A 23,310-nucleotide genomic window follows, 5' to 3' on the forward strand; every position below is an offset into this window, starting at 1 on the left:
ACCTATATCCTTCCGTCAGCCCAGACGAATGGCCCGCGCAGCCCACTTGAGGCAAAACCATAGACAGTAAAAGAAATGGACACAGCGAAAAAGAAATGGACACTTCATGGAGATAAAATTAAGCCATGTTGAAGCACTCACTTCCTGATGGCTGAGCGTACTGTACTGCGCAGCCTCAGACTGAGCTTGACGACATAGATGTGACGTGAGCAACCAGTCTGACAGAGGCAAGTCTTCTAGTAGTTGTGCAAAGTGAAATCTGAATCACGTTGTTGAAATATTTTGTCCCGTTCCTTTTGGCTCTCTATGGGCTTCTCCCCATGCCTCTTCCTTGACTTTATAGGACTTTATGCCTCCACGTCCCCCCGATTGCCTCATAGACAGTAAAAGATTGCCTGCGAGCTTCTCCTCCTGTCTATACGGTAATTTCTCTACTATGCGCCGGTTGTCGCATGGTTATGATGCAATCGTTAGCCTATTTTTACAAAAACGGCTTCTACAGGGCGATAGTGTAAGATACAAGGTAATGGAGCCTTTTATACATTGTCATGTTTCTTAAGAAATAAACAATGGTCAAATGGAGTCTTTAAACGCCTCAGATGTGAAGTTATTCGCTGTCAAAGTGACGCCAAAATTAAGTCAATGGGATGCTAACGGCAGGTGATGGCTTAGTTAGCAATGGCCGCCCATATGGAAGGTACGCTTTCCGGGTGTAGGATTACCCCCTTGGGCAAAACTCCATGCAAAACTCTAATCTATAGCCTGCTCAGTCCCAGTGTCGCTCATCAATGTCAAAATGTTTGCGATATCCAATCAAATTGAAGAAGGCGGGATTTACTAGGGATTTACCGAGCAGCGCGGGCGGCACTTGAATGCGAGCCGAGGTAAGAGCTGAATATGAGTCTATGGGCTACAGCAATATTTCCCGACTGTTAACGATTTAAAAAATTTTAAACGACGGACATTAATTTCCAGGGATGTAAACTACTGCTGACCTTTTAGAATTAATCAGATTGTAATGCCTTTTTATGTTATTCGTCACAGAATGCACAAAGAAACATTAGCGTAGGTGTCGCAGTTTTCAGCATATCAGAGGGAATGTTTGTCTTTCTGTTTCCAGGCTTTCTTCATTAATTTTACAATCATTTTCAAATTATTCATAATACTCAAAATATATTTCTGAAAGATAGGCTTACGCATACATCATGCAAAAACTGGCAACTTTCATATTCAAGTAGCCTATGGAAAGTGTCATATATGAAAATAAATATATAATTTGCTAGTTAGTTCACATGCATTATTTTACACACTGGGAATCAAAAGTTTTAAATAATTAAGACTTTTTAAAAGGTTTTTAAAAATATTGGCTGAATTTCATAAAGTGATTTACTGTTAACCCACCCTGTATGGAATGATCTCGTTCCTGTAAGACTCTCTTAGACTCACTAAATACACCTGGTCTCTGTGCGAGAGAGATAGAAAGTTTACATTACACACACTATTACTATTCACAGTTCTACTGTTCATCAACAAGCTCGTCTGAGCTGTCTGTACAGGTCAAAAGGTTGAAGATCTTCGTTCTGTTTAAGTGCTGACTTACCTGCCCGTGATGAAGAGTGTATCATGTATCTGGGTCATCAGCTGAAAGTCCAGTCTATGCTGAGATTCGTTGCCAGAGGGGCGTCCATGGAAAACCGGGTATTGTCGTGCATCTGCAGAACAAACAGATGCGCTGTTATCAGTATTGGCGTCAACAGACATCGATATTGGTATCGATTGGCTGTGGCAACTGCATGTTAAACTGCCCCGTAGAAAGACTTTGCTAAAGTAATGAATATTACACCAGCAGCTCCCGCATTGACGTCCAGCGACTGCACTGTCAGCATGCTAGGGTGAGATGGTGGTCTAGTGGGTTAAACCATGGAACTGATATGCAGAAGGTTGCTTTGTTCAATCCCAGCAGTCACCACCAGTGTGTCCTTGAGCAAGGCACTTTACTCCATGTTGCTCCAGGGGGATTGTCCCTGTAATAAGGGCACTGTAAGTCGCTTTGGATATAAGCGTCTGCCAAATGCATAAATGTAAATGTAGGGTGTTTTCTCACTGCAGAGCACAGAAGCGCTAATGCAGCGACTTTACGTATGTCATCTTCTTAAGAGGGTAGATGGCTGTATTTTCAAGTAAAGGCACTTTTATGTCCCAAAGATTTTGATATTAAAACTAATTACTACATTAAAAATTTTAGCATGCTTTAACATAATTTATTTTTTGCTACCTTTCAAATGACTTTGTTTGATTTTATTGGTTTAAATAGGTCTAGTCCCAAACCAAGACTTTCAATGTTAAACTAGGAAAATCCATTATAAACATATATATTGTTATGTTGCTGTTTTTTTAATCCAATAATGAAACAAACCATTTAAATATTTAAAATATTAGAATATTTTTAGTGTGTGCCTTTTCCAATCTAGCCCAATCTAGCTTTAATGTTGTTAAATTGTGTAAAAAAGGTGACTGTGTTTGTAATTTATTTCTGCATATTTACGATACATAAATATGAATTATTATTATTAACTAATTTTGGAAGACAAGGGAGTTTTTTTAAAAGACCACCACAAAATGCTAATAAAAAGATCATGATTTGAGATGGTAGAAATGTAATTTGTTTTTGATATTCAGAAAAATGACAAAAAACATTTTGTGTTGTATGTATATCCACTGGCTATTTCAAATGGGAAATGTGATGAACTAGTGAGAGTGTAAAAAGTGTGTTTTATGGCAGTTTGTTTTCTAAAAGCCTGCAGGGCCAAAAGTGCACTGGGCTGAAGAAAAACATTTTTTTTTTCAAAGAACTTGATAAAGATCTTATGTAGATGGAGGCAATTCACAAACAGAGTGACATTTGCCTGTTCTTACAGTGTCTGTCCACAACGTCTAAAGGGATGTTGTCCTCAGGAAAGCTCACAGCCTCCAGGTGGGAAGCCATCAGTAGTAGTAGCAGCAGCAGGTCAGTCGTCAGTTCTCGCCACCCCATTTCTGGCAAACACCTCCTGTACTGCACTTATGTGTAGATGTTACCTGCAACACACACAGACATACAGATGTCGACATCATATATCCCAGGTGCTCTTTGTGCATTTTTGTGTATGGCCTCTGTCAGGATTTGCTGCATAGATTAGAGTGCCTGGTTTTTATACGCATACAGGTTCACTCCCAACAGATCATTCAGTGTGTGTGTATTTGGCAGCCAATGCCCATAATTGAAAATCTGTCCATGAGAGGAGGGTCATAAAACAAACAGAGAGGGGATGGAACGGGAGAGCTTGAGACACCACAAAAGCAGAAATGAACACACTTTACAATACACAGTTTCACACTAGATTTTAGGATATAATTTGTGTACTATTAAGTGTGTGTGTGCATGTGTGTTTATATTGAATACTTTGGTGGGAGTGTGTTTGCTGCACCTGGCACATAAGTCTTCAAAAGGACATTCAAAAAGGAAGATTTTCAAAGGTCTGCATGCTGTGGTTGGGGTTGTGTCCTGGAGAGACAAATATTTATAAAGCTACAAATTATTCATGCCAGCAAAGCCCAAACTGTCAGGGTTTCTGAAACTGAGGACCCAGATGCAGAGTGAACAACGAAGACTTTATTAATAAGACACTAGACAGGGCACAACAAGGAAGTGACAAGGTGTGAATTCAAACAGCAGGGCAGGGGACAGACACCACAAACAAGAGCAAAAATAAAAACTAAGAATTGAGAAAAATGCAAACTCAGTAACAGAAACCTAAAAGAAAACAAAAGAGAGATAAATATATAATGCAAAATAAACTATAACAAACAAGAGGAGCTAAATGAATACTAGAAATACAAGACTGGAACTAGAAACAAAGAAAAAAAACTCCAACCTAGCAGGAAACTAGAGAGAAACAAAACCAAAACTAGAGAAAACCAAAAAATAAGGCTAGGGAAAATAAAGCTAAGAACTATAATTTGGCAAGATCAACAGCAATAACAAGGACATGAGGGGAAAGTAGCACAATATAAAGGGACCAGAGCACATGAGGATCAGGTGAGCACAATTAGTGAAATGAGGACTAGACAAGGACTAAACAAGGGGGCGTGGTAAAGGGAAACAAGGAGGTGGGACAAGAGGAACACACAAACAAAGACACAGCCATGTGCTCAAGCACAAGACAAACAAAGAAACACTTAACAAGGACAAAACACACAAGACTGTCAGGGCAGGATCCTGACACAAACGGATATAAACAATTTACATGGAGACAACAAGCAGCTTGGCAGAACGAGAGAGAGTGAGTGAGTCAGGCCCTAACCACTTCCTGAGAGCGTCTCACCACATGCTTGCATTTAGTATTGACATTTTTGCAATTAGCGCACCTGCATACCTGCTCCCTCACTGTAATATGCAAATGCTGCCTGTACCACCCTGCTGTTATTGATTAGCTGTTGATTGACCAGTTCTCAATTGATCAGCTGAACGGGACGTGCCCTGAGGAAATTCTCCAACTGAAATACAATTCAGTCCTGCGAGGAAGGGAGTTTCTCTGCTCATCTGTTGCCATAATGGATCTTCATTTCTACAGGCTGACTGCAAGAGATTCTGGGCTATCGGGTTTTGATCAGATCAATAGAAATGACTCTTTCTCTGGACATTTTTAGATAAGATGAGAAGAGAGAAAATGTTTATATGAGAAGATGAAGGGATGAGAAGGGACGGAGAGACACCAGACGAGATGATACAAGACAGGGTGAGAATTTAAGCAAGGAGAGGAGATGAGACAAGGACAAGATATTAGATGAGAAAAGATCATATGAGACAATAAAAGAAAAGATGAGGAGAAAAGGGGCAAGATGAGAAAAAAATAGACAAGAGGAGTTGAGACATGCAGAAGAGACGAGAAGAGAAGAAAAAGAGAGATACGAATAATTTGAGACAAAATGAAACAAGAATTGAAGCATGGAGAGGACATGAGACAGGGATGACAGACCAGATGAAAACAGAAAAGAAGAAAAGAAAAGATGAGGTGAGAAAATGTGAGAGGTCAGTATGAGAAAAAGGAGGCAGTAGGACAATAAGACAAAAATAGAACAGATAAAAGAAGGAGGACACATCAGAGACCAACATGAGACAATTTGAGACAAGAAAAGCACATGAGATGAGAAGAGATAAAAAGGATGGACAAGATAGGAATAGACAAAACAAGGTACAATTTTAAGAAAGGAGAGCCACGAAAGAAGAAGATGAGACAAGAATGAGAGGCAAGATGAGAATAGAACATAGGCGACACCAGAAGAGGATAGACAAGATAAAAAGAAAAGAGATGAGGCAAAATTTGAAGAAAAGAGAGGTAAGGAGAGAACATGAGACAGGGATGAGACACTAGATGCAAATAGAAAAGATAATACAAGAAATGAGACAAGATGAGAAAAGGACGACAAGAAACAGATAAGATGAGGACACACCAGGTGACATGAGACAAGCATGAGAGACGAGATGAGACAAGAAGAGATGAAAAGGACAGACGAGAGGAGACCAGAAGATAGAGAAAGACAAAGTAAGAAGAAAAGAGACAAGATGAGGTGAGAATTGAAGCAGGAGAGGCTAGAGATGAGAGAAAGAGAAAAAGTGAGACAATATGGAGAAGGACACACAGAAATAAAACAGACGAGACTAGGACACACCTGATGAGATCAGACAGACGCGATGCGAACTGATGAGATAAGACGAGAAGGATCAAGACGAGACAAGGTGAGAAGAGGAGAGACCAGAAGATGGACAAGAATAAAGATTACCTTTTCTTTGCCCATGTGGTGCTTGAGCGATTAAAAGCTTTAATGCTTGGACACTTAGTTGAAGTCAAAGGTCAAGGGGTCAAAAAATGTGTCTATCATAACAGAGCTCCAAATTATTTTTTTTCCCAAGCGCATCTTTGATCCGTGCAGAAGTGCACACATCAGCAGAACAGGGCTCTCGGAGGGGCCGGGAAACACTGTATGGATTAAGCGGTGTGTACAAGAGGAGCCCCAGTTTAATACAGCACTGAGAGTCTAATCACAGCTTCACAGCGCCGTATCATTTTCCTTCGCTTGGATATTACTTCACAAACTAAAGAGGGATATTTCCAGCACCCTGGAACATATTCATTGTCAATGACAGAAATTCCTCACAAGCTCTAATCATTATTCATAGAAACACCACAGGGAGTTACAGAGACGTGTTACAATCCCACAACAATTTCAATGTACGAAAAAAAAACAAAAAAAACAGGCTTGGGCAAAGTGAAACGTCTCTGTTATGTATGTAACCCTCGTTCCCTGAAGGAGGGAACGGAGACGTATGTCGGAACTGACCGACGAATTGGGATCTGTTTTCAGAGACCAATCTACTTTGAGTGTGTAGAAACGAGCCAATAAACATTGGAACTGACCGACGAATTGGGATCCCTACCAACACGCCAGGGATGCTGGCCCTTCCAGCGCCCTGCCTGAGCTCGCTGGACCACTCCTATGTTGGAGTGGGAGTCAGGGCTCCCGGCAGGGAAGGACAGTCACTGCTGTTCCTGCAAGACCCACTCTGTGCGTGACTATTGGATAATGCTGGGAAAGCGTGCCATCTCGGGAGATGGTACGCTGTGGAGCCACATCCTTCAATGGAAGGAGAGGTGGAAATACGCATTAAGGACTAACCTATCAGGGTAGTACGACATATGGAAGTCTCTGGGGTGGATCCAACCTGGTCCCAGGGGGGAAAGAACACACCCAGAGACGACAGAGTGGGCTCTGTCCAGGGAAAGACACGGGACTAGCCCATTGGGGTAGCAGGTACCGTGGAGAATACACATATGGGGTAGCCATTAGGCGACCACAACATATGGAACCCAGCCTACACACACGTTCCACAAGCATACGAGTGCAGGCCTGGCGTCAGACGGCCGCAACGTCTGACACCGAAGGGGTGACGGAGGGGCTCACAGGGTTAGCCGTTTCCGGGGAACTCAACTGTAGAAAATAGATGCACGTATCCGGCCCAAAGGGTGGGAGTGGCGTTGCAAGCCGGCACTAGTACGGGTACTTAGCGCTACTGGCCACAGGGGGCGAGGATGCGGGAAGATACCGGCTCTACACGGAGGCTATAAAATCTAGCAAACGTGTTAGGTATCGCCCAGCCCGCAGCTCTACATATATCTGTCAGCCAGGTGCCTTGAGCCAGCGCCCAGGATGAAGCTACACTCCTCGTGGAGTGCGCTCGCACCCCGAACAGGCAAGGCACGTCTTGCGACTGGTAAGCCAAGACGATGGCATCCACTATCCAGTGGGCCAACCTCTGCTTGGAGACAGCCTTTCCCTTCTGCTGGCCTCCGTAACAGACGAAAAGCTGCTGTGAGGTTCTGAAGCTCTGAGTCCGGTCAACGTAAGCGCGAAGAGCGTGGACGGGACATAACAAAGCTAGGGCTGGGTCTGCCTCCTCCGAAGGCAGCGCTTGCAGGTTCACCACCTGGTCCCAAAAGGGAGTGGTGGGAACCTTGGGCACGTATCCAGGCCAGGGTCTCAGGACAACGTGAGAGTGGGCCGGCCCGAATTCTAGGCACGATTCGTCAACCGAAAGTGCATGCAGGTCCCCTACCCTCTTGATTGAGGCCAATGCCGTCAGGAGAACTGTCTTCATGGACAGGATTTTTAGCTCAACAGACTGCAAAGGCTCAAATGGAGGCCACTTAAGTGCTCTAAGCACCAGGGCTAAGTTCCAAGAGGGTAACGAGGTTCAACGAGGAGGATTCAGTCTCCTCGCACCTCTGAGGAACCCAATGATTAAGTCGTACTTACCTAAGGATTTACCGTCTACTGCATCGTGATACGCCGCTATTGCCGCAACGTACACTTTGAGGGTGGAGGGAGACAGCCTTCGCTCCAGCCCATCCTGCAGGAAGGAAAGCACAACATTAATCGAACACTTCCGGGGGTCTTCCCGGCGGGAAGAACACCACTCAATGAACAGGTTCCACTTCAGAGAGTAGAGGCGCCTCGTAGAGGGGGCTCTAGCTGAAGCGTTGGTGTCTACCACTGCTTGTGGCAGGCCACCTAGAACCTCCGCGTCCCGTCCAGGGACCAGACATGGAGATTCCAGAGGTCTGGACGCGGGTGCCAAAGAGTGCCCCGCACCTGAGAAAGCAGGTCCTTCCTCAGGGGGATGGGCCAGGGAGGGGCTGTCGTGAGGAGAGTGAGTTCGGGGAACCAGGTCCGGTTGGGCCAGTAGGGCGCAACTAACAAGACCTGCTCCTCGTCCTCTCTGACCTTGCACAGTGTCTGTGCGAGAAGGCTCACTGGGGGAAACACATACTTGCCTAGGTCCCGGGGCCAGCTGTGTGCCAGTGCATCTGTGCCTAGGGTACCCCCTGTCAGGGAATAGTACCACTGGCAATGGGTCGACTCCGGAGAAGCGAACAGGTCTATCTGTGCAACTCCGAAGTGGTCCCATATCAGCTGGACACTCCGGGGGTGGAGTCGCCATTCGCCCGGAGTTACTGACTGACGAGAGAGCTCGTCGACTGGTTCAGCGCACCTGGGATGTGAATGGCACGAAGTTACCTCACAAACTTCTGACTCCACAGGAGGAGATGGCGGGCGAGCCAGAGCATGCAACGGGAGCGTAGACCACCCTGTTGGTTGATGTACACAACGGCCGCAGTGCTGTCCGAACAGACCAGTACGGGCTTGTCCCGGAGCAGTTTCTTGAACTGTAACTCTTGTAACTCTAGGCAATTGATATGCCAACGCAGTTGTGGCCCCGTCCACAGACCCGAAACTGTGTGCCCGTTGTACGTGGCCCCCCAGCCCGTGGATGAGGCATCCGTGAAGACCACAGCATGCCTGGACACCTGTTCTAAGGACACTTTGGCCCGGAGAAACGAGGGATCTAACCACGGGTTGAAGGTTTGGCGACAGGAAGGAGTAACTGAGACCCGGTACTGACCGCGCTGCCACGCCCATCTCGGGACTCGGTCGTGCAACCAGCGTTGAAGCGGTCTCATATGAAGCAATCCGAGCGGCGCCCTATGCCCCAGGAGCCTCTGAAAGAATTTCAGTGGGACCGCTGTCCTGCCTTTGAATGTATTCAAGCAGTTCAACACTGACCGGACGCGTTCTGGAGTGAGGCACGCCGTCCGGCTGACCGAATCCAACTCCATACCGAGATAAGAGATCCTCTGCGCGGGGCAGAGTTTGCTCTTCTCTCGGTTGACCCGAAGTCCCAACAGGCTGAGGTGAATGAGCACCATGTCCCTGTGTTCGCACAACTGATCCCGAGACTGAGCCAGTATGAGCCAGTCGTCGAGATAGTTGAGTAACCGAACGCCGCGTTCTCTGAGCGGAACAATGGCTGCCTCGACGACTTTCGTGAAGAAGCAAGGCGACAGGGACAGCCCGAAGGGCAAGACTTTGTACTGATATGCCCTCCCCTCGAACGCAAAGCGTAGGAACGGTCTGTGTCGAGGAAGGATAGAGACATGAAAGTACGTGTCCTTCAGGTCGATCGCTGCGAACCAATCTTGGGGACGGATGCATTGGAAAATGCGTTTCTGCATTAACATTTTGAACGGGAGCTTGTGCAGGGCCCAAATCAGAATGCGCAGGTCCAAGATTGGCCTTAACCCACCCCCTTTCTTGGGTACAATGAAGTAGGGGCTGTAGAACCCCGACCTCATATCGGCAGGAGGAACCGGCTTGATCGCGCCCTTCGCCAGAAGGACATCGATCTCGGACTGCAAGACATGGGCATCGCTGCTCCGCACGGAGGTGAAGAGGATGCCCTTGTACTTTGGAGGCCGCCGTGCGAATTGAATTGCATAGCCGAGTCTGATGGTACGGATGAGCCAGCGTGACGGCCTGGTGAGACCTAGCCAGGCCCCCAGAGACCGAGCAAGTGGGACCAACGGCACCACAGACGTAACCGGGGTGAGGCAGCGAAGTGGAGTACTCAGACCCGACTCGGGAGGCCCGGAGGCGGCCTGGAGTGTTGTCTGAGTACTCCAGGTGGGGCAGAGTGTGGGTGAGAAGGCCCGGGGGCATCCTCGGTGCCCATACTGCTGCCCCCTGGCGAGGGGTGAGAGGGGAGGAAAGGAGTGGCAAGGCCCGGGGGCGTCGCACACTGCCAACCTGTCTCTCTTGGGGCTCAGGGAGGGAGGAAACTGCTCTTTTATTGAGAATGTGGGTACCGCTGGACCCCGCAGGGTGCCAGTCTTGTAGACATTCTTCCCCCGGTCCTCCTCCGGGGGGAGGAGGGGTGCGGACACCACCTCCCCTGGAGCAGGCGGCAACGAGCAGTCGGAAATGCTGCGGCCGGCAACTGGGTGGAGGCAGCAGCGGGTCGCCGGGGCAGGATGTTCTTGATGGCCTCTGTCTGCTTCTGGGCCACTGAGAACTGCTGGGCGAAGTTCTCGATGGCATCGCCGAAGAGGCCGGCCTGGCAGACAGGGGCGTTGAGGAACCGCACTTTGTCGGCCTCACGCATATCCTCCAGTTTCAGCCACAGGTGGCGTTCCTGGACCACAAGTGTGGACATCGCCCGACCCAGGGTGCGTGGGACGACTTTCGTCGTCCCTGGGTCGGAACTACCCTCGTGCAATTCCTTGAGCGCCTTGGCCTAGTAGACCTGCAGGAGCGCCATGGTATGCAAAGATGACACAGCTTCTCTGCAGGCTGTGTAGGCTCTGCCCGTTAGACCGGACGAGAACCTATACGCCCGGGAGGGGAGATGCGGGTGACCTCGCCAGTCGGAAGCGGTCTTAGGACACAGTTGCATCGCTACCGACCGCTCCACTGGGGGGACAACCACGCAACCCTTAGCCACGCCATCATCGAGGGTAGTGAGGACGGAGGAGTCAGTCGATCGTGCACGAGCGCTGTAGGGCGCCGTCCACGATTTCGTGAGCTCCTGATGCACTTCCGGAAAGAAAGGTACTGCGGTGGGGAGCTGAGAACCAGCACGGTCCGTCCCGAGATACCAATCGTCCAGCCGCGAGGGTTCGGGACACGGTGGAGGGTTCCACTCGAGCCCGACGCTCGTGGCGGCCCGGGAAAGCATAGCCGTGAGCTCTGGATCAGACTCGGACAATGCTACCACACCCGAAGGGGGCAGCGCAGCTGAATCCTCATCTCCAGAGTCCATTAGCTCCTCCCCCGATGCAGCAATCGATAACACATTTTCAGTCGGAGCCCCGAAAGTAACGGCTAGCCCCCCATGGGAAGGACCAGCGCGCTCTTCCAGAAGCTCTACCGACGCAGCGGAGGGGGAAGGGGCCCGAGGAGCCTGGTGACCCGGCGGGGGTGCCCTCACTGGAAGACCCTCAAAGACCCTGAGGGTCTCCACCAAAGGCATCAAAGTAGCAGCCCTCTGCTTTGCAGCGGGAGGACCACTAGATCGGGGGATGTGCAATGGGACTCCACCCCTTTTGAGGTATTGGAGCCTAGACCTTAAGACTGCGATGGTCGTGTTCGCGCAGTGCAAACATGAGTCATCCACGAAAGCCGCCTCAGCGTGCTGAACATGTGAGACAGCGATCGTGCCCGTCAACTGGAGATAGATACCGACGGGATCCAGAAACACACGGTTTGAATGACATCTTGAAAAAGACGCAAGGTCAAACCGTGTTGCTCTTTTAGAAGAGGAAACCGCTCCGATCAGTGCCGAGGCACACAGGGGAAATGGCCGCGGCTCACAGCCGTTCAAAGGTACAAGCCCGCTGTGAGCACTCAAAGGAAAAACGCCCAGCAAGCTGTGACAACAGCTGTTTGTTCTTTTCTCTGCACGCAACCACCGCTGCAAGGCACCGTCACACCGACACTGAACACCGGAAAGCAGGTAGGACCTCTCTGACTTGTTTTGCAAAAACACTCTTCGTAGGAACATACAGAAACGTAATGCTCGGCTCCGAAGTTGAAAGCAATATGCGGATCTTCCACTTCCGTATTTATACCCACAACGCGGAGCGGTATGATTTTTTTTGAATAATCATATATTTTGCTTTGTGTCCAGCAAAAAAAAAAAAAAAAAAGTTTAATTAATAAATCAATAATCAAGTCAGGTGATGTATATTTCTTTTGTATTGTATCTAATTAACTGGAATATGCAAAAATATTGGTAACACTTCACAATAAGTGTATTTACTTATTTGCTTAATTCATTTATTAACATTAAAAATGAGCAATACATTTGTTAAAATGTTTATTAATCTTTGATAACGTTAGGTAATAGAAATACAATGTTCATTGTTAGTTCAGGTTAGCTCAGGTCCATTAAATAATTTGAACATTTACAACTTAATTATTATAGTGTATTAGTACATGTTTAAATTGACATTAACTAAGATTAGCACATGATTAGCACATGCTTTGGAAGTATTTTTCATTTTCATTCACTGATTTAGTTAGGCTAACTAATGTTAACAAATGGAAATCAAAATATTTATATATTTTACAAGAATCCCCAGCAAAAAACAGCTACATTGTGATATAATATACTTAACTAAATGTATTGTGATAAGATATTGCTCATAACGCCCCCCTCAAACTTTAAAATGATCTTGAAAAACGGGCCCTCGGATCTGCTTTCACAACGCAACTGTTCGATAGTAGTACTGGAACGGTTGGACTGTATTAGGTGATGGCTTAAATCTAGCTTCCTCAGTGGTGTGACACACTGGATTTGATCAGTTCCAAGCAAACAAGGTTTAATTGTTGGCAGTATTTAGCTGTACACAACACAGCAGTACACAGTATCATATGAATAGATGCGCGTGTGTGTGTGAGTGTGTGTTCGACAAAGAGAAAGGAATTATTATTATTGCTCAAACATTTCTCAATACACTGTTTCCAACATAAATCTCTCAAGTAACAAAATTATCAAGTTATTAGAACAAAATAAAGGAATCCATATCCAAGCAATGAAATTCTAAACCAATACTGCCACTTAGTGGTCAGAAACAGAAGCTTCATCATGCCAAAGAGGATGCTTACAGAAGTGGGGATAAAGTTTTGTATAACCAGGCCAGAAACAGACTGACAAAGGAGATCAGAGTTGCTAAAAGAAACTACTCTAAAAAGCTGAGAAACCAGTTTTCTTCCAACGACTCAGCTTCAGTTTGGACAGGCTTGAAGAATATCACCAATTACAAGTCACCATCCCCCCGATCTGCTGAGAATCAACAACTGGCCGATGAGCTGAATGCTTTTTACTGCAGATTTGAAAAGCCCAAACTCACACCACACACCCTCTTTGATCTGCAATTTACACGTCCCCCATCACCTCCTGCTCCCCCTCTCCTCCCCCTCCTGTCATCCAACCCGAGCTTAAGGTCTGTGTGGAGGATGTGTGCCGAGTCTTCAAAAAACAGAAGACTAGGAAAGCTTCAGGCCCAGACGGCATCTCATCTGCTTGTTTGAAAGCCTGCGCTGACCAACTGGCCCCAGTCTTCACGCAGATCTTGAACAGATCATTGGAGCAGTGTGAAGTTCCCTGCTGCTTCAAATGGTCCACTATCATTCCCGTCCCCAAAAAACCCAAAATCACTGGACTTAATGACTACAGACCTGTCGCTCTCACGCCTGTGATCATGAAATCGTTTGAAAGACTGGTTCTGGCCCACCTGAAGGACATCACTGGACCCTTGCTGGATCCACTTCAATTTGCCTACAGAGCAAACAGGTCTGTGGATGATGCAGTCAACAGCATTATATCCTGCAACATCTCGACAGACCTGGGACTTATGCAAGGATCTTATTCGTGAACTTCAGTTCGGCCTTCAATACCATCATGCCTGATCTTCTCTCAGCTAAACTGACCCAGCTCTCCATGCCATCCTCAATCTGTCAGTGGATCTCCAGCTTCCTGACAGACCGGCATCACAGCACTGGCGCCCCCCAGGGGTGTGTTCTCTCCCCACTGCTCTTCTCCCTGTACTGACTGCACTTGTAAAGACCCCTCTTTGAAGCTCCTGATATTTGTAGACGACACCACTGTCATCAGCCTCATCCAAAATGGTGACGAGTCTGCTTACAGACTGGAGGTTGAACAGCTGGCTGTCTGGTGCATTTATAACAACCTTGAGCTCAACACGCTCAAAACGGTGGAGATGATAGTGGACTTCAGGAGGAACAGCCCAGCTCTCCCCCCACTCACCATCATGAACAGCACTGTGGAAGCAGTGGAGTCATTCAAGTTCCTGGGCACTACCATCTCTCAGGACCTGAAGTGGGACAATCACATTGACTCCATTGTGAAAAAGGCCCAGCAGAGACTGTACTTCCTTCGTCAGCTTAGGAAGTTTAACCTCCCACAGGAGCTGCTGACTCAGTTCTACTCAGCTGTCATTGAGTCTGTCTTATGCACTTCCATCACTGTCTGGTTTGGTTCAGCTACCAAATCTGACATCAGAAGACTACAACGCACAAACTGGACTGCGGAGAGGATTATTGGTGCTCCCCTGCCAACCCTCCAGGACCTGTACTCTTCCAGAGTGAGGAAGAGAGCAGGTAAAATCATCACAGACTCCACTCATCCTGGACACCTCCTGTTTGAACTGTTACCATCAGGACGGCGACTCCGATCACTGGCCACTAGAGCATCTAGGCATAGGAACAGTTTCTTCCCACAGGCCATTTCCCTCTTGAACAGTTATATAATATGCAAGGAGGTCAGCCACAAAAGTAACCCTATCCATGCCTTTTCAACATTAATTTTTCACTGCGCATCTTTAGTAATTCCTGACAGTAGTTTTTTTAACACCAAAAGAGGGTTTGCGGTGGTGCAAGCTGTTAGTAAATCTGGCTCTATTTCTCAAAATCTTGAATGTACAATCACTGAGTGCAATAATGAAGAAATCTTTTTTTCTTTTTCTTTTCACACAACATAAAATGAAATATAAAGAACAATCCTGTCCAGTACCTTCAAGCATCACACTGCGAGCTACTAAACTGTATTGTCTTTCTCAAATTCATTTTTAAAACCACAAACGATCTCTGAAATAATGCAAATGCCACATTTATTTGACTAAATATCCTTACATTAAAAATTCCGGTTGTTTTAATTCACAAACTGTAGATTACTTACGGTTCTATTTCAGCTTTTTTCAGTGCTGATGTCTTTATCTTGTCATTTTTTTTAAATTGAGCTCCTTTAGCATTGCACCTTATCAAATACAGTGAGCAGCCCACAGCAAAACAGTTCAAAGTACAAAGTTTATTTGTAACATGATCAATATGGCACAGATGTTTTTAAAGTGCACACTTTTACTTGATTTGCTAGTGATATCAATTCTACACTCTAAAAAAAAAGGTTCTATATGGCACCAAAAATGGTTCTTGGCTCGTAATCATAGGGGTTCTTCAGAGGTGCTATATAGCACCTTAGTCAAAGAACCTCTGAAGAACCGCTGAAGAACCACTGAAGCACCAAAATGGTGCTATATAGCACTAAAAAAGGTTCCCCTATGATTACGAGCCAAGTACTACTGATTTAAGAGCACTTTGTTGGTGACCATTTAACTGCTGTGCTATCAGTATCTGGACTGTGAACTTGAGAGAGAGCAATGAGGCAAAGAGAGTTCACATGAGTTTATGAGAGATCACTCAAGGGAGTGCATAATCTCAAAAGGAATTCAATCTGTTGAATTTTGTGAACAAAGACAGAATGCCACATGCACAGGCAATTGTCTTAATAAGTTGGTATTTACAACTCCAGCCTATTGCTTTTTTCACATTATTACAGACAGACATGGTTGTGTAGTGGCTTGAGGTGCTATTTTACCAAGTACAAAGGTAGTTTGTAGGACTCTACAAAGTTGAACAGCACCTTTGTGTCTCATTACAAACTCAATCCAGAGGAGGAAACTGATTAAAGATTAACTGGCTTGTCTCTGTGCAGATGAGAGTCACTGCATACTCAGTCTGTACAAGCCAATTCAAGCCGAAAATCTAAGCCGAAAAAAATAAAATAAAAAACATAACACCTGCTAACGCTGCAGTACACATGGAAGGAGACAATTTTTTAATGGATGTTAGTGGAGGACAGGCTTCACTATGCTGCATTGACTGCTTTTGTGAGGAAATAGCTTGTAATTTAATTAATCGACAGCCTATTGGCTAATCTTCAACTTGTTTTCTCTTAAACATTCATTTTGGATTGATCTTCTTTTAGAGTTTACGCTGGAAAAAAAAAGAGAAGTCACGGGCTAATTGCGTGACAGTTCTGATTCCGTTTACGGCACTTCTCATTCATTTCTATGGTATCCGCAAACAATGATCGACTGTTCCACAACTCTGAATGAAATTCAATCATGTCAAGGCTGTGATTGGTTATCAAAGCACACGTGATCCAAGTGAGCCATTACGCTTTCTCCAATGGTAGAGCCACAGACCCTCATATCTCCCCACAGCGGGAGGTGTATACTGTCCCAGAGATTTCAACAGTGTACACCTACCGCTGTCTACGTAGGACACACAACATCATGCGAGACAGGTTCCATCCAGCAAACATCTTGTTCCCTCTGCTACGATCAGGGAGGAGGTACAGGTCTCTTCAAGCCTGGATCACCAGAATGGCTAACAGCCTTTACCCCCAGGCAGTCAGACTGCTGAATGAACACTGTTCCCCTCTCCCCCCTCCACTAACTTAATCCATTTAGTATGCACACTATCCACCAATTGCAATACCTGAGTACTGGACTTTGCATCGCTGCAGTATACATATTCACACACACTTTTTCCTCATATTCCCCACTCTCGGTCTACTGTATGTCAATTTTCCTGTTATGTTATGACACGTGTTACTGTTGATCTCTTGCACTTTATGAAAATAAATTATATTATATTATTATTATTATTATTATTATTATTATTATTATTATTATTATTATTATTATTATTATAAGACCATCTCTGGTAGCATGGCTCATTGATTACTTCCTGTATGGTCGTGTGCAATGTGTAATGATGGGGAGTATCTTGGCTTCTCCCTTGTAGTCAAAGAAGATCAATCCAAACCACTGGAATACTGTATTACAAAGGATTTGAACCCCATTTGTTATGCCATGTGTTATAAAAACTTTGTTCTGTGGCATCCAGTCAACCAATAATGTGTTGTTCCCCAAAGTATAGTTTCTTTTCAGTGTATCTCCAAATAAACATTTAATGAAGCCGGGCAAAAGCAGCAGCTATTTCTTCTGTTACATCAGTAGGACCCTGCCCCTAAAGACATGATAATGACACTGTTGTCTCCAGAACTTTGCATGAAGCCTCCAGATCATGTGGAAGGGCCTTTAATGGTTTGCATTGGAAGCCATCAATGTAGATAATATGTCATTTTTGGACATGGGAATTTAAAAACCAAATCAACCCTTGGAGAAGTTCATGAAAATGTACATGTGGATGGAAATATTTATCACAAAGTACTTGGCACTGTGGCAAATTAAAATGTCTACACTCAGCTGTTGTTCTGAGCTTGTAGTAATAAAAGTAGTAGTTCTTTCTATCTGTCTGTTCTAGCTGTTATGGCTAACAGCACAAATTCAGAGTCAGTGCTGCTCACATTATTGGTACAATACGTTTTGCTGATTATAACAACAGAAATGCAGAGCATTATACAGTATTTTAAGTAGCACTGCCTTGCGTCGACTACATACTGTATTTTGTTAAGAAACACAATGGAACAAGACCACCTGGCAGTGATGTCCAATGGGAAGGAGAATTTAGCTTCTGCTGACCATGAGAAAGTGATTGAGAGATTTACCCAAATTAAATAATGAATATAAAGGGTTATACTACAACCATCAAAGAAACAGGGAACCAGATTTAGCCAGAAACAAGATGTCTGTGCAATGCAGTGGTCCCGAGTCCAGTGACCCAAGTCCAATAGACCAGTTGTCCCAAGCCCAGTGGTCTGGGTGATCCTAAGTCTGGTGATTCCTGTCACTATCATGGAGGCCGCTCCTCGCTTCCTCATCTCAGCCTGGAAGGCCATCATGGCCATAGAGTCCCTCTGCTTTGTCACGGCCAGTAGTCCTAGGCTGCATTTTTTATGCCCTTTCATCGCTAACTTCCCTGTCTCATTTACTCGGATGTATGTCACTGATGACGTTGCATGAGTGCCCTCTTCTGGCAGAACCCTTGAAATATTTTTAAATGCATCAACCTAAGCCCTTGATCATTTGGAATCTGCTATGGAGTTGATTTATTATTTACAGTTTTTTTCCTCGTGAATTTGATTTATGTTCGATTCTATACGCCTGTATGTGTGCTAGGGCTGTTAAAAAAATTTAATATAAACAAATATTAAATATGAATATATTCATATATTTGTATTAAATATAAAAAAAATACACAAACAAAAATAGCAATACAATAAACTATAACTGTTAAAAAACAGTCAGCTTACAACAAGTATTAAACGTGGTTAAATGTAAAAATAACACCAATATCATACACTAGAGTTGTGTGAGGTGGGGGTAAATTAAGTAAGATTTGCTGTGACATCACAATAATGGTGCAGTGTGGTCTATGGGTCTGCCTGTTGAGTAGACTCGCTCCCTTGGTCAAAATCTAGATATTTTACTTTATAAAGTTTTAAATATGGATATTTTTCTTACACAAATGCATTGCTTCGCTTCAGAAGGCCTTGTCAACCCCCCATAGCCGTATGGAGCAGTTATATGATGGATAGATGCACTTTTATGGACTTCAAAAACTGTGCAACAATTCTGCCATTATAATGCCTGGATGAACCAGGACATTTTTAATATAACTCTCATTTTATTCGTCTGAAAGAAGAATGTCATATACACCTGACTTGAGGGTAAGTAAATCATGGGCTAATTTTCATTTTTGGGTGAACTAACCCTTTACTAACATTTTCAGTTGCAGCACCCCCCTATTGGTACAATTTGAATGCCACTTGGTGTGCGTCTTCAAAATGCTTTGGGGTCTAAAGCCCGGGACACACTGCACGATTTTCGGCTGTCCCAGACTGTGATCGTGGCTCCTAATCTTTGCTCCTATGTCGTACAATGAGAAAGGTTTAAAGACGGCCGTTGTCACGGTCTTGAGACCAAAGATAGCCTATGACAGTGTCAGAAATTCAGCATGATCACCGCACAGTGTGTTTGCTGCTACGACCTATGTCTACTGACCAGCCAATAAAAATGAGACATGAAATCAACCCGACATGGCGCTAAAACTTATAACTGCTTACTGATGACGTTTTATTCTTCTATAGAAATGTTCATCATAGCCTACGAGTCAAAAGGTGTCATAATCGTACAGTCACTTGTTGTGGTTTCATGTTTTATAGACCCGATATCGTTTCTTATTCAAATGTGGTGAAAAAAACAAAAAAGCACAGCACCCCCAACCTAAAGATCATCTTCCCACGCCCCTGACGTAGCCTAGTATGTTTTTTCTGTCTGCGATTTCTTTCACATGATGTGGTGTTCATCTGCACAGTCAATAATAACCTAACCCTCTATGGTACGGCAACATAGTCTATTTTATTTTTAAAATAATGAAACACCAATTTATTGTTCAAACCTATCTCAGGGAAGAAGAACTCAAATACTAATCAATGAAAGTGCAAAAAATTGGTCACATCACCCATAGGGGTCCATTTTGTGTCCTGTTTCAGCACATGTGCACAGGTCACATGGCTCCATATTTTCTCCAATGAAAAGTGCATTTTTCACTAATTTACGTCCAGTTAATCACCCACAACAAATATGAGTCACCTTCACTGGTAAGTAAAGAAGTATTTTCAAGAACTTTACATTATATATCATCAAATGTTTTATAGTAAATAACAAAAAACTGTGTGTTGCCTCATGGCAACATAGTACCATAAAGGAATCGCATAAGGCCATGCCAGACACTTTGTATACAAATATAGTATATTTGTAAGGAAAAGAGTTAGAACTCTCAAAATATTTTTGCATGCTTTTGTAATGCACATATAAGAATAGTAATTCACATACTATAACTGCACATATTATGATCTGCACATTTTCTATAGCACTTAAAAAAAGGTATAAAACACAACTGGAAGTTGATGAGGGTGAGGATGAGGTGTCATGTGATGAGGAAGATGAGGGTCATAGTGACAATCAGGCAGGGTGAGATTGAAGATGGAGATGAGGATGAAGATGGATATGATAACTTGATGTGATAGTTTGGTAATACTTGTGTTCCACGATGGTACAATGTTGCCTGAGAGCAACAGCTGAATTTGAAATGTGTTTTTTTATTAAATATGACAGTTGTACTACATTATAAACTGGATAAATGTGTTTGTTCAGGTGTCTGGTTAAAGAAATGGATGTTTTCAATAAATATATTTCTTTTTTCTACATGAAAATATCAAATGTTTCAATTTGTCCGTTGGGGTACAATGTTGCCTTGAGGCAACAAACTAAAATAAATAAATAAAAAAAATATGAAAGTTTGTATTGCTATTGTAGTGTCCTATTTTAAGCAGAAAAAACACAACAAATAATTTTTTCCTCATTGAAATCATATAGCGTACCATAAGAGATTGCCGTTTACTAGACTCAAGACTAGCGTGACTCTGAACAGTGAGGTTTTCTTGCTTATGCTATTAACGGACCATTCTTGTGGATGTCTCGCTCAGGACCGCGCTGTCTGTGGAGGCCTGACTAACCGCTCCAACTTCTAGTGGAACTGGTGGCTCACATCAGATTCTGGAAACTCCATGACTACAATAAACTCCATGAAACAGTAATAATACCCCCCCAACTCACGAAATCACTTACGCTCTTGAGTAAGTACTTATTCTGAATTAATAACTATTTCATGGCCGCTAAAATAAGTATGTCCTGTAATTTATGTCCTGTAGAGATAGCTTTCTTTCGCGTTCCTGTTCAGTTCAGTGGTAGAGTGGCCACACACACCTCCACATCCATCATGTGTCTGTCTCCCTCTGGTGGTGCTATATTTTCCTGGTGGTATTATTGGGTATTCTTGGCCATGTTGGTCATGTTAGGGCATGTTCCAGCTCTTATATTTTTTTGGTCAGTCTTACCTTTGAGAGTCCTTATGCCGTGCCTTTGCCCTACATCTCATCTTTGGGCTTTAACTCTGGATGCATATTGACACTTTCTAGTTTAGAGATGACTGAAGACAACTGCAGGGTGAGTGTATTCCTGTTTTCACATTGCACGTGTTGCTTTTGTTTATTTCTTGATTAGTTGGTTTGTATGGACCATAATAAGGATTGTATGAATGCATTGGGTGAAGTCTATGGCCCTTTATATATCTTCACCAAAGTAGGTGGAGTCCTCTTTTTGTATGGGACCTAATCCATAAGGGAGTGTGGGGTTAGTAGTCACAAGGGCTATATAATGTTTTGAATAAAAAAAATCCAATTCATTCTTCTTTCTAACAATGCTATATTGCTATATATATAATATATATTTGTCAAACCAAAATTTATTCAGACACCTTCAACCTTTTCTCACATTAACAGTTTATTCGCTATAGTTTAGAAAATGGTAGTAAAATATGACAAGAACTGTGACACAAAATATATGACATGATTGCTATGACAATTTTTTTTAATACTTTTAACAATTTTCCTAAACTCTTAACACACGAACACACCTACATAACACAATTGCCAAAACGGTTAATCAAAATCACACATTGTAAGCTAAACTCCCACACTAATTTTCAAAATACAATAATACACTAACACAATACACTATGTCTACCAAAACCCTAACACATGTTCTCTTCCAACAGGAACATTTAGTCAATCATAGCACAAGTCATAAAAACACTAACACTAGATTGAATTACAGAAACTGCATTATTTTATGTGTCAGTTCTGCCCTTATACAATAGACAGTATATTTTATTGATCATAGATTGTGTGTCGTTTGAAGACTCTCCACATTTTTGTTTTGTTGGGTTTAGTAAATGCATGAATAAATTGTCATAGCGATTGTGAAAAACTGTAAATTTACTCCCTCTAAATTATATGTAAGTGTGAACTCGTGAAACCCCTGACTTGTCTGAAAAAATCAAACAATTGCATCAAAACTATTTCACCTGTTCTCAAACAAAGCTTTCAGATCATACAAACATGAGTCAATAATATAAGCCCTACAGTTCAGTCATTAGACACTACATAAAAAAATGGAGAACACAGCATCCAGAACATGAGGTTACAGAAAAAAGTATATTGCATGCAGTAAAACATTTTTTGCAATTACGTAAAAAAGTATAGTAATCAAAAGCTAGATATGGTGAATATATAGTGTACTGTGTACTGCAAGTACAGTATTGTATTGAATATTGTATGGTAATGACCACTTCAACACTTTTACTGTAAAAATGCAGCAATCTAAATGCAAAAGGTCAAAGAAAACTCTAAATGAAATATATGTTACAGTACTGTACACTCAAAAAAGTTGTGCAATTGCAAAATCAAGGTCAGTGAGAGAATGATTCTGCCTCAGCATCACGTCTTTGTCATGTCATGTCATGTCATGTCATGTCATGTAAAGTCCGCTTTATTTTTATAGTGCTTTATACAATACAGATTGTTTCAAAGCAGCTTTACAGTGATAACAGGAAAATTATCAGTGATGCAACAAGAGTTCATTTCGGCTGTACAGCAACAACAGAAAATAGTGTCATTGTTTAGCTGAAGTCCGTTCAGTGTTAATTCAGTTCCGTTGTAAAGATAATTAATTATTCAATTAGTTTATTTAATCTATAAAACAGGTCTGGAGAAAACAGCGATGTCAACGTCCAGCTCAGTTCAGTTCTCATTCAATAGTGTCAGTGCAGTCAGATCAATCATATTGTTGATTATTGAATATTGTTGAGGACTCCACATCACAGGCAATGTCTTCTCTTGCCAGGCAAAGGGAAAAACCCTCTGTTAGCCAGATCAGCCTTGACAACATTCTCCACACCTTGCTCTTTCTCATCCTCGGCCTCTTCATCCTCATACACCATTTCTTACACGTAATCTTCCTCCTCTCCCTCTCAGACTCAGTATCCCTCTATTGCTGGTATCAACATTCAGTGCACCTATGTCACTTGTGCACCTGAACAGGCCTATATTTTGTACAGTTGGCTTAATGATTAGAAGTGCGAATAATTTTGAGTGTGTAAATGATGACAATTGTGTTAGTTGTGTTTAACTTTTGCCTCTTGTGTTTAGTGTTTTGTGACTCAAATGTATCACAGTGTGAAATGTGTTTTAAGTGAGTGAGAATG

At 43.5% G+C, this 23,310-nt stretch overlaps 1 protein-coding gene across 1 annotated transcript in view; it reads right to left on the reverse strand.

The window, feature by feature from the left end:
* The window catches only part of LOC307131588 (semaphorin-6D-like), a 41,990-nt gene extending 26,733 nt beyond the window's left edge, over positions 1-15,257 (reverse strand). Inside the window, exons 1-5 of the mRNA XM_079825299.1 lie at positions 15,134-15,257; positions 2,917-3,078; positions 1,601-1,712; positions 1,402-1,462; positions 850-910 (exon numbers count right to left, since the gene is read on the reverse strand). Coding sequence (XP_079681425.1) covers positions 850-910; positions 1,402-1,462; positions 1,601-1,712; positions 2,917-3,034 — 352 coding nt within the window. The 5' untranslated portion in view covers positions 3,035-3,078; positions 15,134-15,257. The remainder of the gene's footprint in view (positions 1-849; positions 911-1,401; positions 1,463-1,600; positions 1,713-2,916; positions 3,079-15,133) is intronic.
* Between the last annotated feature and the right edge of the window lie 8,053 nt (positions 15,258-23,310).

This window comes from Gobio gobio, assembly GCF_949357685.1.
Source record: "Gobio gobio genome assembly, chromosome: 9".
NCBI classification, from domain to species: Eukaryota; Metazoa; Chordata; class Actinopteri; order Cypriniformes; family Gobionidae; genus Gobio; species Gobio gobio.